General features: G+C 45.0%; 1 protein-coding gene across 1 annotated transcript in view; it reads right to left on the minus strand.

The window, feature by feature from the left end:
• The window catches only part of LOC147712250 (scavenger receptor cysteine-rich domain-containing protein DMBT1-like), a 426380-nt gene that overhangs the window by 195174 nt on the left and 215659 nt on the right, over window positions 1-15547 (minus strand). The window contains exon 5 of the mRNA XM_086922980.1: window positions 457-495. Within this exon, the coding sequence (XP_086779106.1) occupies window positions 457-495 (39 nt within the window). The remainder of the gene's footprint in view (window positions 1-456; window positions 496-15547) is intronic.

Here is a 15547-nt window from a genome sequence, read left to right on the forward strand (position 1 = left end):
TTGCTTAAATTTCTCTGGTGTATTTGAAGATCTGTCCTAGCCTAGTCACAACAAGTACCTCCTCAGATATCAGTGTAAAATTATGCAGGGGCACTTATATTTACTAGCAGGTACTTCATACTATCGACTCGATACAGAGCACTGTGCTTATGTCCTCCAACGTCTTTTTCACACGTTGCATGTTTCTTTCTTTTTATGCACACACTGACTTTCAACTGGTATGTCACACATCCCAAACATGTTTTCATTTGTGCAATGTCTAGCGCACACTTCGACAAAAGTCTTACATCCTTCAATGCCATCAACCTTCCAAGCAGCATGAACAATGTGCTTCAGTCCAACAGCCACATTTCCAAAGGCCCTTCCATTGAGAGATGCCTCTCCAGTGTACAACTTTCACATTCAATGACACTGCAGTTAACATGAGAGACGGAGGAAGAATTAAACATATCATACCGTCATGCTGAACAAGTCCAGAACCAGAGACCGTGGAACCTATGACAACAAAAGAAAAGTGCAAGGTTACCAAGTGACAGTACTGCGATATTCAGCACACAGTATCACCTGAAGAGGACGTCACCATATCGGTAGGTCTCGAGGTTAGTCAGTACATAGGCATGCATAGAACACCCAACCCTTCCTGGCCTTTCCCCAGTGACAGCACTGACATGGATGGTAGTTGCAAAGTCATCCTGGGCACCCCCCAACCTTTTGATGACTGGTACTGGTGGTAACTGACTCTGATTGATCCTGTGCTCTGCCTAACCAGGCCCAGTGCCAGTGCTATGCTGAGAAACACTTAGAATACAGTGAAAGCACTTTCATACACTTGGGTACACTACAGGTTGGGGGTACCTACCCCATAGGGCCCTAGAGCATAATAGGGCAGGGGGATTGCAACTACCTCTCAGCCCCTAGTATATAGTGGGGCATGGTAGTTTAGAGGCCAGCAGCCCTTTTTCTCCACTTGCATGTGTGCACTGCTGGACCTCATGTCAGTTTAAAAGTAGCCCTGTGTTTGGAGCACTTTGAAATGGTTAACCTACAATGATTGGGCATGTTAGGTACCCCCAGGGCCTCCCCCAGGTGTCCCAGGGGTGGGGGTAGCTATCTATAAGGTTGACCCTTATAAAAAAGAGTTGTATATGCCCTGGGTAAAGTGAAATTGCAGCATTTCACTCCCCACATTAGTGATAAAGTCCTTCCCAAAATTGACTTCGGGGGTAGGAGCAATGTGGAGGGAGATCCGCAATATTTCTGCATATTCAGAACCTCTAAGTTCTCCCTTAGATATAGCAGGCGTGTGAGTCCTGTAGATATAGGCAGAGTGCCTATAAAATATATTTTATAAGCCCTGGTATAGGAAAAATGGCCCAAGTCATTTTTCCCATTGCAAACTCCCCGCCACATAAGTTAACATGAGGAAACATTATTAACTGATAACTCTTGATAGGCGAAGGCTAAAAGCCCCATTCAAAGACTTACCAGATGGTATTAATAAACTCAACAATATGACATTGTTGAATTTCTCCTAAAAGGTACATACAAGAAGTTACAAGACTTTCTTGTTTGTAAGTCAAGTTCAAGTTCAAGTTCAGAGATTTCTATAGCGCACTACTCACCCAAAGGGTCTCAAGGCGCTTGAGGGGGGTGGGTGCTTTACTTATCGAATAACCAGGTTTTTAGCTGCTTTCTGAAGGAGAGGTGGTTCTTTGTAAGGTGGAGGTGGGTGGGGAGAGAATTCCAGGTACTGGCTGCTAAGTAGGAGAAGGATCTTCGGTGCTGTGTTTGGTTCGGAAGCCGGACTGTAAGGGGTCGAGGGATTTGTTGCATTCAAGGAAGGCAGCGAGTTGATTGTTGACGGCTTTCTCGATGACTTTGGCAGGGAATGGGAGGAGCGAGATGGGGCGGTAGTTCTTAAGTTCAGAGAGGTCCGCTGTGGGTTTCTTCAGAAGGGCGCTGAGTTCGGCGTGTTTCCAGATTTCCGGGAAGGTAGCGGAGTTGAAGGAACAGTTGATGACATCGCGGAGATGGGGTGCGATGATGGAGTCTGCTTTGTTGAACATGTGGTGGGGGCATGGGTCGGTTGGCGATCCTGAGTGGATGGAGTTCATCAGGCGGATGGTGTCTTCAGTAGTGATTGGGTTCCAGGCGCAAAGGTTGTTAGAATGCTGTTTAGGTTCGGGGGTCGGTGGAGTTGACTGGTCTTCTGATTGATTTTCAAGGCTGTTATGTATGTCGGCGATTTTGTTGTGGAAGAATGAGGATAATGAGTCGCAGAGGTCTTGGGAGGGAGTGATGTCGTTGGTGCCGGTTTTGTGTTACATCCTTTTTAACTTTAGGGGTGAGCAAGGTTTCACGCGGGGTATACCAAGCCCTTTTCAGCGCAGCCCTTACTAATTTCCTTGGGTAGCCTCTCACACAAATCTTCTTTAACAGGATTTTCGCGTTGTCAAAATAGTCGCCCTTATTCGAGCAATTACGGTGAATCAATAAGAATTGGCCATAGGGCTGGTTTTGTTTGAGGCTCCTCGAATGTCCACTTGTGAATTCAAGGAGGGTATTCCTATCAGTAGGTTTAGTGTAAAGACTAACCTCTAATTGGCCATTATTGTTCAAAATCCATAGGTAAAGGAAGTTAATTCTGTCACTACTGCAGGTTTTGGTAAACTTTAAATCTGGAGTACTCAAATTAAGCCACGCGTGAAACCGTTCAAGTTCTTCTTCATTACCATTCCATATTAAAAATATATTGTCAATGAAGCGCACCTACCTCAACAAATAGTGTTGAAATGGGGTCGCCTCATCGAAGACATACCTTTTTTCAAATTGATCTATTACAAGGTTTGCTATCTCTGGGGAAAAACAACACCCCATCGCCACGTCTTTTATTTGCAAGAACAGCTGAGTGGGCCTGTAGCACTGATTATGCCACCAACTTATCTAGCCTTCTAAACATGTCTTAGACCTGCCACTGCAGAGCCTTTGTATACACTTTTAAATTGCCATGTTGACCTGGCAGGTTAACCCTATTGCTTTTTTAATACACATAAGTCAACCCTAAGGTAGGCCCTGGACAGCCCAAGGGTAGGTTAAAGTGTATGGAGCAAGTAGGACATGCATTTTTAAGTTTTACATGTCCTGGAAGTAGAAAAAAAAAAAAATTGTTTTGCACTACTGCAAGGCCTATCTCTCCCATAGGATACAATTGGGATTACCTTACTACATTTTCTAAGTGTTGTTTCCAATTGGGAATAGATTGGACCAACAGGTTTGGTGTCTCTGTAATCACAATTTAAAATCACAATTTATGGTGATGTTGGATATTAAATTGTAATTCTGAAAAAGCCACTTTTAGAAAGTTGGCATTCTCTTACTTTCGTGATTTGGTGACTGTCTCTGTCTCTGACTATACTTCTGGGGTTGGTGACAGCTGGGCTTTGTGCATTTCCTCTATACAGCGGCACACAATAGGAGCTTATGTGTGACTTGATGGACCTTATTTGGCCATTAACTGGCCTGATGGGGGCAGAGCTGAAGCTGAGCACTGCCTCACTTACACCTTAATAGGCCCCCCGTTGTGAGTCTGGACCCAGGGCAGGTAGGACAGGGACTCTGTGCACTCCCAAGGCCTTTCGTTGAATTCTCCCCCATTTCAAAGGCACAACTGGGTATAAGTACTGGACAACTGACTTCACCAACTCAGTACACTTCTGGACCTGCGGATACTCTGCCCGAAAGAAAAACTGTTGTGCTGCGACAACAACTGCCGCTCTCATGGACTGCTACTCTGCTACTCTGTGTCATGCTAACAGGGGGTGAGCACAGATTAATTTAGGGGGGGTGTTTGTGATATACCCTGACTAGGATTGCGATTCCGGCTTGGACAGGGTGCATACCTCTACCAACCACTTACCTCATCTCTAACAATGATGCACTGGGGAAAGTTATTACTAATAATATTACCTTTGTGATGAGGGTATTGCAGGCATGGCTGTTATGTATTACACACAAAACGGCATTCCACACCGACAAAGCAATTTTTACATTACTTATGGCAACCTGCTGATGAAGTAAGGTGGTCACAGCTAGTAATCTTGCATACGGTGGCAACTAATATAATCTTATCTGATATTGCTACTACTAACATACTATTATTATTACTAGGGCAGGATGATTTTCAATCATCAGGAGTAGCTCTTAATACAACAAGTTAGAAGTGTCTTCTATATATAGTCACAGATCTCTTCAGTTACTTGCAATATCTCTATATATATAATATATTGAGTTGGGTCATTTATCCTTACAAAAACACAAAAGCACAAGTAAACATAGCAAATCTGAGGAATGAAGGAAGGGCCAGCCCATCACTAATAGTCTAATTAATAACTAGTCAGGTGATCTTAGTAAGTTAACGGAAAAAATTAAAGATCTACACAGATTTATAAGGGACACCTTAAATAATTTATCAATGACGGTGGCCTCAGTTGAAGAGATTCTAAATAAGTACCTAGCAAATCGACAGTGTCCATCTAAAGTCAATTTAACAACATGCCCAGGCAATGGGCTAACACTCCCGCAGGTAGATCAACATCAAGTGGGGGCACATTGTAACGATCCCTATACAATGTTGGGGTCAACGCTTCCATCTGATTCTGTGAAGAGAGCAAAAGGCTCAATACCTCCAGACATGCATACAAAGACTGTTAATTATAATACAGAAAAAGATTGAAGGGCTCCCACAATAGTAGACACAGGGTTTAACCAGCTGAACCTTCCCCCACCTTCAGCAAGTCCACAATCAGAAACGTTCACGCTTGACTTATAGTCTTGGCCAATGTTCTGAGACTATTGCCTCAGGCAAGAGAACCCTGGATTGCTTTGAGACACAAAGCTTTATTCTGGTTGGGTACCAGAACCGGGCTAACAGAGGGGTTACTTGCCAAATTTAAAATGGCAAGACTGGTCAGCTGGATTGGCAGACACTATTAAATGCCCCAGGGCGATTGTATGGTACTGACATTTAAATCTTTACACTTAATTCAAGCGATCTTGACTAGAGCAGGAAATATATTTATTACGACTTCCGGTATCAACATAGTCCCCCTGGGATATTTCTACCAACTGTCAGATCCACCTTACACTAGATTTCAAAGCGGGGGTCCTCAGGAAAACACACTACATACTTATAAAGTCCCGGGGCCTCATTTATGAAAGCCTTGCGCCACAGATGCGTCACTTTTCCCCATGTTAAAAGTGACGCACCGGCGGCGCAAGGCCTTCATAAATAAGGCCCCCTGTTTTTAACCGTTTTGACATCTTGCCCACATTAGAGGAAGTAGACTGACTAATAGCTACAGACAGACTCGCTGTTCAACTAAGGGACATTGACTTACGCCTGACATTTGTTACACAGACTCCTACTCACAATTTGACAACACTCTCAGTAACAGGTATTGATCTACTTACCCACGTAAATCCCTCAGTCTGTATACAGGGTACAATGGTTTCCCCAGAAAAACACTCCACTATAAAGGTCCCTCATAAAAACAAAGAAGCGAGCAATATAGACAATAGCAGGACGTACACCTGTGATGTACTATTCTGTAATGTGGCAGGTTTGCGCTCCCTTGTGGTTAGATTTTGTAGAGGATTTTAACATATTAAGCTTTCAAGAAACTTGGGAGGCAAACACTATGCATATTAATGGATAGAAAACAATTCATACATCTGAAACATTATCTGCACATGGGAGAAACAAGGGCGGCCTGTGCACATATGTGTCCAATTGAGTTAATATAAAAAAGATTGAACCAAAGATATCAGCACTTACTATCAGATTGTGGCATTTACTGTGGATATAATGCACTATATAGCCTTGTTGAATTTTTACAATATTATCCCTAAAGATCAGTCTGTGGAGGTTTTGAGAAAACCATAGAGCAATTTTAGTAATATTCAGAACAATACTTCTAAAGATGTGTGTGTTATTTGGGGTGGAGATTTTAATTCTGCATTGTGTCCGCACACCGAGGGAGAACTATGTGGAATAATGTCTGATGATGGAACATTTCCCTCATACAATTTTGGAGGATTATTTAAACGAAATTATGTTCTCATTTGATTTTTGCTTCGCCAAAGATTTGTGTTCCCCTATTGACCCTTCAGCTGGACATTTAATGGTAGAGGGATGAGTATGATCATTGATTGTATTCTGTTCTCAAACAGACACTCTAGCAGCCCCACTCTCTTCAACGTTTACGTTCAACCATTAGCGGAGGTTGCGAAGAGTTGGGGTCTCACAATGGTATCCTACGCCGATGATACCCAGTTGGCGGTGGCCCTTAACGGAGATTCCGACCAACTGGCATCTAACTTTGCGGATGGTTTGAGGGCAGTTGCCAGCTGGCTTACGGCCAACTGTTTACAGCTCAACGCCCTCAAAACCGAGGTGATGGTACTGGGAAAACAGCCTGATCTGTGGGGTGCAAACTGGTGGCCTAAGGAGCTGGGACCCCCCCCTAAACCTGTGTTGGAACTAAAGAACCTTGGCGTTTGGCTGGACTCCAAACTTACCTTCTCGCACCACACTAAGAAGGTGGCATCTATGTGCTTCGGCATTTTACGTGGTCTGAGGCATATCCTCAAATTCTTCGATGCCCCCACTCGCCAGATGGTGGTTCAAGCGAGTGTACTATCTAGACTCGACTACGCCAGCGTATTACTTCTGGGCGCTAACCAGGCGGAAGTCCTGCGATTCCAACGGGTCCAGAATGCGGCAGCCAGAGTTCTGGTAGGCCTCCCGCGTGTCTGTTCATCCCGCAGTACAATTGTTAAACTACATTGGTTGCCAGTCATCAGACGCATCGAATTCAAGGCCTTATGTTTTGCTCTCAAAATTTTGAAATCTGACACTGCCGCCATCCTCCAGCATCTCCTGACTCCTTATACTCCTTTGCGTAGCCTGCGTTCTGCTGGCCAAAGTTTGGCACTTGTTCCCCGATTCCATAAATGCAGATTGGGCGGCCGATCGTTCAAGGTGTTGGCCGCCAAACTGTGGAATGCACTCCCTGTCCACATTCGTTCTTCAGAAAACCTTTTCGCCTTTAGGAAAGCTATAAAAACTTATCTTTCCCCCTGCCCTATTAGCTTCCTTTGATTTCTGCTTGTTAGTTATGTTCTTTTCAGATATAGCGCCAGGACGCCCCTTCGCTGGGGCAGCTGTGCGCTCAAAAATACACTTAACATAACATAACATAACTTTGTGACCCACATCAACGCAATGAGCGACCACTTCCCTCAAAGCATTACTTTCGAATTGCTATGTAACGTGTTAAATAAAATGGGTAAATCAGAACACATTATACAGAACATAGTCCTGAATAAAAACCAATGGCTATACATTGCCCTGACCCATGGTGGAACCAATTGAGTTCACAAAGTCCCTCTTAACTAATTATGAACAAGATTCTTTGGCTTGTCTTGATGAGACTACTCCCCATGCCAACATTTTTAAAACTTTTAGGCTAATTACTTCAGATGTAAAAAAGGCCCTATTTGTGGTAAGCAAAAAATCTCATGCTAAGAAGCAGGGATGGTTCAATGCTAGATGCACTAAAGTCCATTCCATTTTGAAAAATGCTCTACGTAAACCTATTAGAAACTTAATGGAAATAAAGACAGCTAGAGGGTCATATAAACATTCCCTTAACGAACGCAAGGGCGCCTTGAGAGATGAATTATGGTTGGCATTGCACGAGCCCTCTGAACTCAGAGATAATACATGTTTTTGGAAGGCAGTAAATGCACCTTTTCTAGCTCCCCCCGATAGACCATCTATACAGATAACTATTGGCTAGCATCAATGGGTGGACCATTATTAGTCCATGTATAATGATATTGTACAGACGATAACATTGACCACATCCAAACAAACACCAGAGTCAATTTCCACCCAATAGATGTTCACTTTACCCTGGACGAAGTTATTTGTTATATAAACATATGTTTGGGTTGCAAAGCACCCGGCCTGGATGGAGTGCCTGTGGATATTTATAAGTCAAATTTGCCCCTTTAGGGCCCCCTAATAACCTTAGTACTAACAAAATGTTGTTGTTATGGCTTTATTCCATCTTGGTCAGAATCAGTCTTGGTCCCAATTTTTTAAAAGGGTGACCGCCATAATCCTATATGCTGGCAACCAATATCATTATTGGATTCTTTTGTCAAAGTTGTGGTTTGTATTTTATTAAATAGACTACAGGACTGGGCAAAAGATGCTGGCATTATCACAGAACAACAATATGACTTCCGACAGCGCTTAGACATGATTGAGCAGGGTCTAAACTTAAACATTATCCTGGGTAAATATACACGGGCCAAACAGGGCATGCTATATTTTGCTTTTTGTAGACCTTAGCTCTACGCTCTATTGCATCAGACACGATAATCTATGGAGCATTTGAGAGTATTTCAGCTCGGAAATTTAACTTATCAACTTTATGAGGCAACTATACTGTGACGCCAAAGCCAGGTTCCGTAACGGAACTAAGGGAGAGTGTACTGCAAAGTTTGGAATAGGGAAAGGTAAAAGACAAGGATATGTGGCCCCTTTTTTATTTACTTTGTATATTAATGACTTAAGCCAAGTTTTAGTGAGTTAGTGCCAGGATATACCATATATAGATAATTGCCCGATCCCAGCCTTACTATATGCAGATGATGCAGTCTTAATGTCACGAACACACCTTGGGCTCCAAAGAGTAGTGTCTAGTTTTCAATATTTATGTACAATTTGGGCCTTAAAGTAAACACTTCTAAAACATTTATTATGAAATGTGGAAACAATAGTGCAAAATGCTGAGATATATTTATTAATAATAATAAGGTTGAATTCACTAACAGATTTTCTTACTTGGGCATCCTCTTTGATCATAAGGGGACATTGTCCCAGGCATTCCTAGCAAGAAAATATTTATTTTCAAAAGCTACCGCCAAATTAGCTAACTTTGCTAGCAAACTGGGAAGACGACCGGTTGTAGAATTATTACAGATTTATAAAGCTAAATGTGTTTCAGCTGCTATTTATGGCACTGGCATTTGGGGCTATGTTGATCCTCAGCCCCGGCAGTTAATCGAATGCCTTCTTTAGATACTTATTGGCAGTCCCAAGTAGTACAGCCATCAATATTTGTCACTCTGAACTAGGGATGTCATATATATCATATTTAATAAACATACATCTAATTTTATTATGGCACAAGATTTGGACAACAACAAATACCAGTTTTAACTGTGACATTTTAAACTTTATTTTACAACTGGTGTCTTGTATTCCTTGGTTAAATTATGTTAAAAAATGTTATGATAGACCTTGAGCTTCCTGAATATTTCGATAACCCAGGCAGCATAACTACAATCCCAAGCAAAAATTTGAAAACCTAATGTTAATGCTCCTGGAGACAAACAGATTTCCAATTGAAATGTTAAAGCCAAAGGTACTGGAGAATCAGAAATTATTAACTACCTACAATATACAACCTTATCTTGAAACTGTGCTTATGACAGGATGATGTTGACCATTTGAGACTGGGGAACTTTCACAGATTAATTAGCTTCCCAGTCATGAATGACTGGTCTAGAACCGTGTGTTTGTGCCCTTGTGATGATATGTCCTTGTAATCAACAATGCACATCCTCCTATTTTGTAAATGTTCTAAGAAAGAGATGTATTTTACCTATTCTAATGAAATTAGCCTTTGGAGAATGCTGTCCAGCGTTCTTAACATTACAAGTTTCAGAGCATGAAGTGTTCATGAGTCCTTTAGCAATGTATCTGAAAAATAATTAAATGTAGGAAAACTATGTGACCTATGAACTTGGTATCAACCTATGTTATTCTTCTCATTTGTTATAATCTTTTTAATATGCTGACTTGTTTTAATATTATGTGATATACTATGCTTTTATGATTTATTCTTTTTAAAACAAATAAAGCTTATTTGAATTGAATAGAATGAAGTCTTGTTCATGAGCACTCTGACTGGGAAGGCAGCTAAAGTTGGTAAAATAATATTTTTGAAGTTTTGAGGTTAACAAGGTTCAGAGGGGTCACTGGTGGGCTTGCTTGGTTTGACAAGATCCAGAAATTCAGTTAGAGATATTTGATTGAGGGACAGTGAAGGCTGTGTTTTCCTTTCACTGTAATATTGTGTTGTAAACGAGTTGTGGCTGTTATTTTGTATTGTTGTTTCAGTAAGAATTCAATATGTTTGCTTTCATTGCTTTCATACTCTTTAATCTATATACTTCGCCGTCGCCATCCCGGACGGGTACAAGATCATCAGGAGGGACCGCGTCAACCAGACCGGAGGAGGCATTGCCATCGTCCACAGGAACACCATCCACATCACGACCAACTCCTACGACGCCTTCGCCGCCGCCGAGCACCTCCACTTCCAGATTCACACCGACCCAAAGACGACTCTCAGAGGCACCCTCGTCTACAGACCCCCGGGACCACGGACACAATTCAGCGAAGACATCACGGACTTCATCAGCCTGCACGCCCTCCCCTCCGCCGACTACATCATCCTAGAGGACCTCAACTTCCACCTGGAGAACAACAAGGACCGCAACACCGCCGCCCTGCTGGACAACCTCACCAACCTCGGACTCAAGCAACTGGTCAACACCCCCACCCACTACGCCAGCCACACGCTTGATCCCGTCTTCTCATCCAGCAAGCACATCACCTTCAGCCACTCCACCGGACTCCACTGGACCGACCACAGCTGCGTCCACTTCAGCTTCAGAAGAACCACGACCCACCACCACCCGCCCAGGTTCCCCACAGAAGCTGGAGCAAGATCACCGCCAACCAGCTCACCACCTCCCTCAACCAGAGCCCGCCCGCCTGCACAACGGACCCCAACGAAGCAGCCCGCAACTTCACGCAGTGGCTGACCATCTGCGCCGACGACCTCGCACCACTGAAGAACCCTCCCAGCAGACCCAGAAGCAAGAAGGCATCCTGGTTCACCGACGAACTCAAGGACTCCAAAAAGACCTGCCGCTCCCTCGAGAAAATCTGGCTCCTCGACTGGACCACTGACAACATGACCGCCCTCAAGCACGCCACCCGCAAGCACCACCAGCTTATCCGCACCACCAAGAAGAATTCACTGAAGGAACGACTGGACAACAACGCCCACGACAGCAAGGAACTCTTCACCATCGTCAAGGAGTTCTCCAACCCCAGCACCGGCAACAACGATATCACTCCGTCACAAGATCTCTGCGACTCCCTCGCCTCGTTTTTCCACCGCAAGATCGCCGACATCCACAACAGCTTCGGCGCAGCATCCACGCACCCAACCGTCGAACGAACGCCCCCCACCACCACCCTCTGCACCTGGACCACGGTGACCACTGAAGACACAACCCGCACGATGAACACCATCCACTCCGGATCTCCAACCGACCCCTGCCCCCGCCACGTCTTCAACAAGGCCTACTCCACTATCGCACCCCAACTCCGGAACATCATCAACACCTCCTTCAACACCGCCACCTTTCCGGAGAGCTGGAAGCATGCCGAGCTCAGCTCTCTACTGAAGAAACCAACGGCGGACCCCACCGACCTCAAAAACTTCCGCCCCATCTCGCTCATCCCTTTTCCTGCTAAAGTCATAGAGAAGATCGTCAACAGACAGCTTGCCACCTTCCTAGAGACGAACAGATCCCTCGACCCCTCGCAGTCCGGTTTCAGAGCCAACCACAGCACCGAGACCGCCCTCATCGCAGCCACCGACGACATCCGAGCCCTGCTCGACAACGGGGAAACAGCGGCACTCATCCTCCTGGACCTCTCTGCGGCGTTCAACACTGTCTGCCACCGCACCCTAGTCCAACGCCTCAGCAACATTGGCATCCAAGAGAAGGCACTGGAGTGGATCATCTCGTTTCTCGCCGGAAGAACACAGAGAGTCCGCCTCCCCCGTTTCGATCCGAGGCCACCGAAGTCATCTGCAGCGTTCCGCAAGGATCTTCACTCAGCCCCACTCTCTTCAACGTCTACATGAGACCTCTTGCAGCCATCGCACACCAACACAACCTCAACATCATCTCCTACGCCGATGACACCCAGCTGATACCCTCCCTCACCAGAGACCCCGACACCGCCAGAACCAGCCTACATGAAGGGATGAAAGACGTCGCCGAGTGGATGAAGAACAGGCGCCTGAAACTGAACTCAGACAAGACGGAAGTCCTCATCCTGGGACCATCGCCCTCCGCCTTGGACGACTCCTGATGGCCCCCCGCCCTGGGCACCACTCCCAAGCCGACAGACCACGCACGCAACCTGGGCTTCATCCTGGACTCCTCACTCTAGATGACCAGACAAGTCAACGCCGTCTCCTCATCATGCTTTCACACCCTACGCATGCTTCGTAAGATCTTCAGATGGATCCCGACCGAAACCAGAAAGACGGTCACCCAGGCACTCGTCACCAGCCGACTGGACTACGGAAACACCCTCTACGCCGGAACCATAGCCAAGCTACAGAAAAGACTCCAACGCATCCAGAACGCCTCCGACCGACTCATCCTGGACATCCCCCGACGTAGCCACATCTCCGGCCACCTAAGAGACCTACACTGGCTCCCCGTCAAGAAGAGGATCACGTTCCGGCTCCTCACTCACGCACACAAGTCTCTCCACAACCTGGGCCCCAAGTACCTCAGCAACTGCCTGACCTTCTACACGCCCACCCGCCAGCTACGGTCTACTAGCCTCGCCCTCGCCGCTGTACCACGCATCCGAAGAACCACCGCCGGAGGCAGATCCTTCTCCTACCTGGCGGCCAAGACATGGAACTCCCTCCCCATCCACCTTTGGCTGACCCAGGACCATCTCGCCTTCAGGAAACAACTCAAGACTTGGCTGTTCGAGCAGTAGCGGACCTTTCCCCCCAAGCGCCTTGAGACCCTTCCGGGTGAGTAGTGCGCTATACAAATGTTATGATTGATTGATTGATTGATTGATTGATTATGCTGCCCCTTCCCCTACTTGCTGAAGCTTGTGGGAAAAAATAATACCATACAATGATGATACTCAGCTGGTTTCCACCTGTGATAAGGAAGCTGACTTTGATGGTGACAAGATCTGATACTTACTATGGCGTTCAATGGGCTTAGGAGGAACCAATTGAAATGTAATTCAGGGAAGGTGGAAATCAGCTTTTTTGACACCCCACTCCCGGAAAAGTGGAGACGTTGGTGGCCTGAGGTGATTTTTCCTCTTCTCTTAGTGCACACCATGGTAAACAATCTGGGCATCTATGTTGACAGTGCTCCCTTGATGAGATCTCAAGTCCAGTCTTTGGTAGACACTTGTTTTGGCCTTTTATGTATGTTGAGGAAATTCCTAAAACTTCTCTCTTCGGACACCAGGAAACCGTGGTCCAGGCACTGGTTACTTTCAGACTGGACTATGCCAATTTATTGTACTATGGCCTCCCAGAATACCTTCTTCAGCGCTTGCAGGTGGTGAAATTGCTGCTGCCAGACTGGTTCTTATACTTAAACCCAGGACTCATGTATCCCCTCCCCTGAAAGCATTACACTTGCCTCCTATGAGTAAAAGGATGAAATGTAAGGCCCTGGTACCGTTCTTCAAAGCCCTCCATGATAAGGGAGCTGGATATCTCAGGAAGAGAGTTAGCCACTACATGCCGGCCAGAACTCGGAGGTCATCCTCCATGGGCCTGGCCTGTGTCCCCAGAATACGCTGAGCTGGGTCGGGAGGAAGTTCCTTCAGACTCCTGGGAGACCATGCTTAGAACTGACTCCCGGTCACTCTCAGATCTACTACTGACCGGGCTGTCTTTATAAAATGTCTTAAAACTTGGTTATTCCAGAGGTAGGGGTAGTCGTGTGATCTGTTAGACCATTAGCGCTGGGACAATCTTGCTGAGTAGCCATGTGCTACATAAATTGTGCATAATGTACTCATCCATTGCCTACTGATTTGCCAGTTTGTCAGGAAATTGCAAAATGAGACTGGTAGGTTATGTGCATTTTGACTTGCAGAATTCTGTAAGTGTTTTACACATTTCTTTCTCGGTACTCTTTGCATTGTAGATTCAGCTGTGATACTATATTTATTTAGATTTTTTGATTGCTGACTTGTACATTCTGTTATGTCTGTGTATGCATACCTTATTTTGAGTGTTGTTTGCTTTGAGACAGTTGCATTGAAGCTTAGCAGTTTGTTTTCTGATCATTTTTAATTCTGCATTCATCATAGGGGTGTGTTTTATTTTGATATATATTGGTACAGCCACATTGAAGCTTAGCAATATATTTTCTGATCATTCTTAAATCTGCCTTCATCCAAGGGGTGTGTTTTCTTTTGATATGCATAGATGTTACCAGAGGGATTTAGAGAACAAAAGCTTTCTGGAGTCATCCATAAAGTGTCGGTGCAGAAATTACTGTGACTGGATATGTATTGGAGGTAAACAAGTTTTCTAGTTCCTCCACATTCTGCTTGTTCCAAAGTCAGTATGCAGTTGAGGTTTTTATGAGCTTAGTTAGAGTGAGTTGTGGTGTCTCCTGTTGGAAGGCAATGATGTAGTGGTCCAATAACTTGACTTAATCCTTTGGAAAAAGACTAGGTCTGGTTTGATGAAGATAATATGCATTGTGTTTTCTGTAACGTGGGTGGGATTGGGAATGAGCTATTGTAAGTTTATGTCTAAGCCAGTGGGAATGGTTCTGAGGTGTGGCATATCAGGTTTGTCAAACCCTGTGTGGAGGTCACCAATGATTCATATGTTTAATAGATTGTAAAAAGCTTAGAGATTGTGTCTAAAAATAGATCTGAGAATGTTGCATTGCTTGGTGGTGGTATATAGAGAAGGAGAAAGTAACATGAAAAGGTTGGGGTAGGGTGTCATCGGACAAGCAGGGCCTCACAACCTTGCAAATAAACATCTACAGCTTTGGGGAGATATGGTGTTTCTTTCAATAAAGCAAACACAAGGAGATGATGGACGGAGCGCTGAAACTTTTCAGACACTCATCCCCAGTCACAGATCTGGGTCAAATTGATCATCATTTTTAGCTCACTTTGTCATCCCAGTTCAGACATAGCTATATGCAAATCAGTCTTGGCCCTCTGCCTCATGGGAACAATCCATCCCAACTGCTAAGCCATGTCTTCCCTGGACAGGAAACAAGCATCCTGGGACCGGTTTCGGGCTAACAGCCCTCATCAGCCAGGCTAGCTTGAATCCAGTGGCAAAGTGAGTGAGCTATCCACATCTGGGCATACCCTGCCAACTTAGGATGAACAAAGCAGACACAAGGAGATGATGGATGGAGCGCTAAAAATTTTCAGACACTCACCCCCTGTCACCGATCTGGGTTGAATTCATCATCGTTCTTTAGCTCACTTCGCCACCCCAGTTCAGACATAGCTATATATTGCAACCCCAGTTCAGACATAGCTATATGCAGTTCGGGCTGGACTGTTCCCATG

This window comes from Lissotriton vulgaris, chromosome 5, assembly GCF_964263255.1.
Source record: "Lissotriton vulgaris chromosome 5, aLisVul1.2, whole genome shotgun sequence".
NCBI classification, from domain to species: domain Eukaryota; kingdom Metazoa; phylum Chordata; class Amphibia; order Caudata; family Salamandridae; genus Lissotriton; species Lissotriton vulgaris.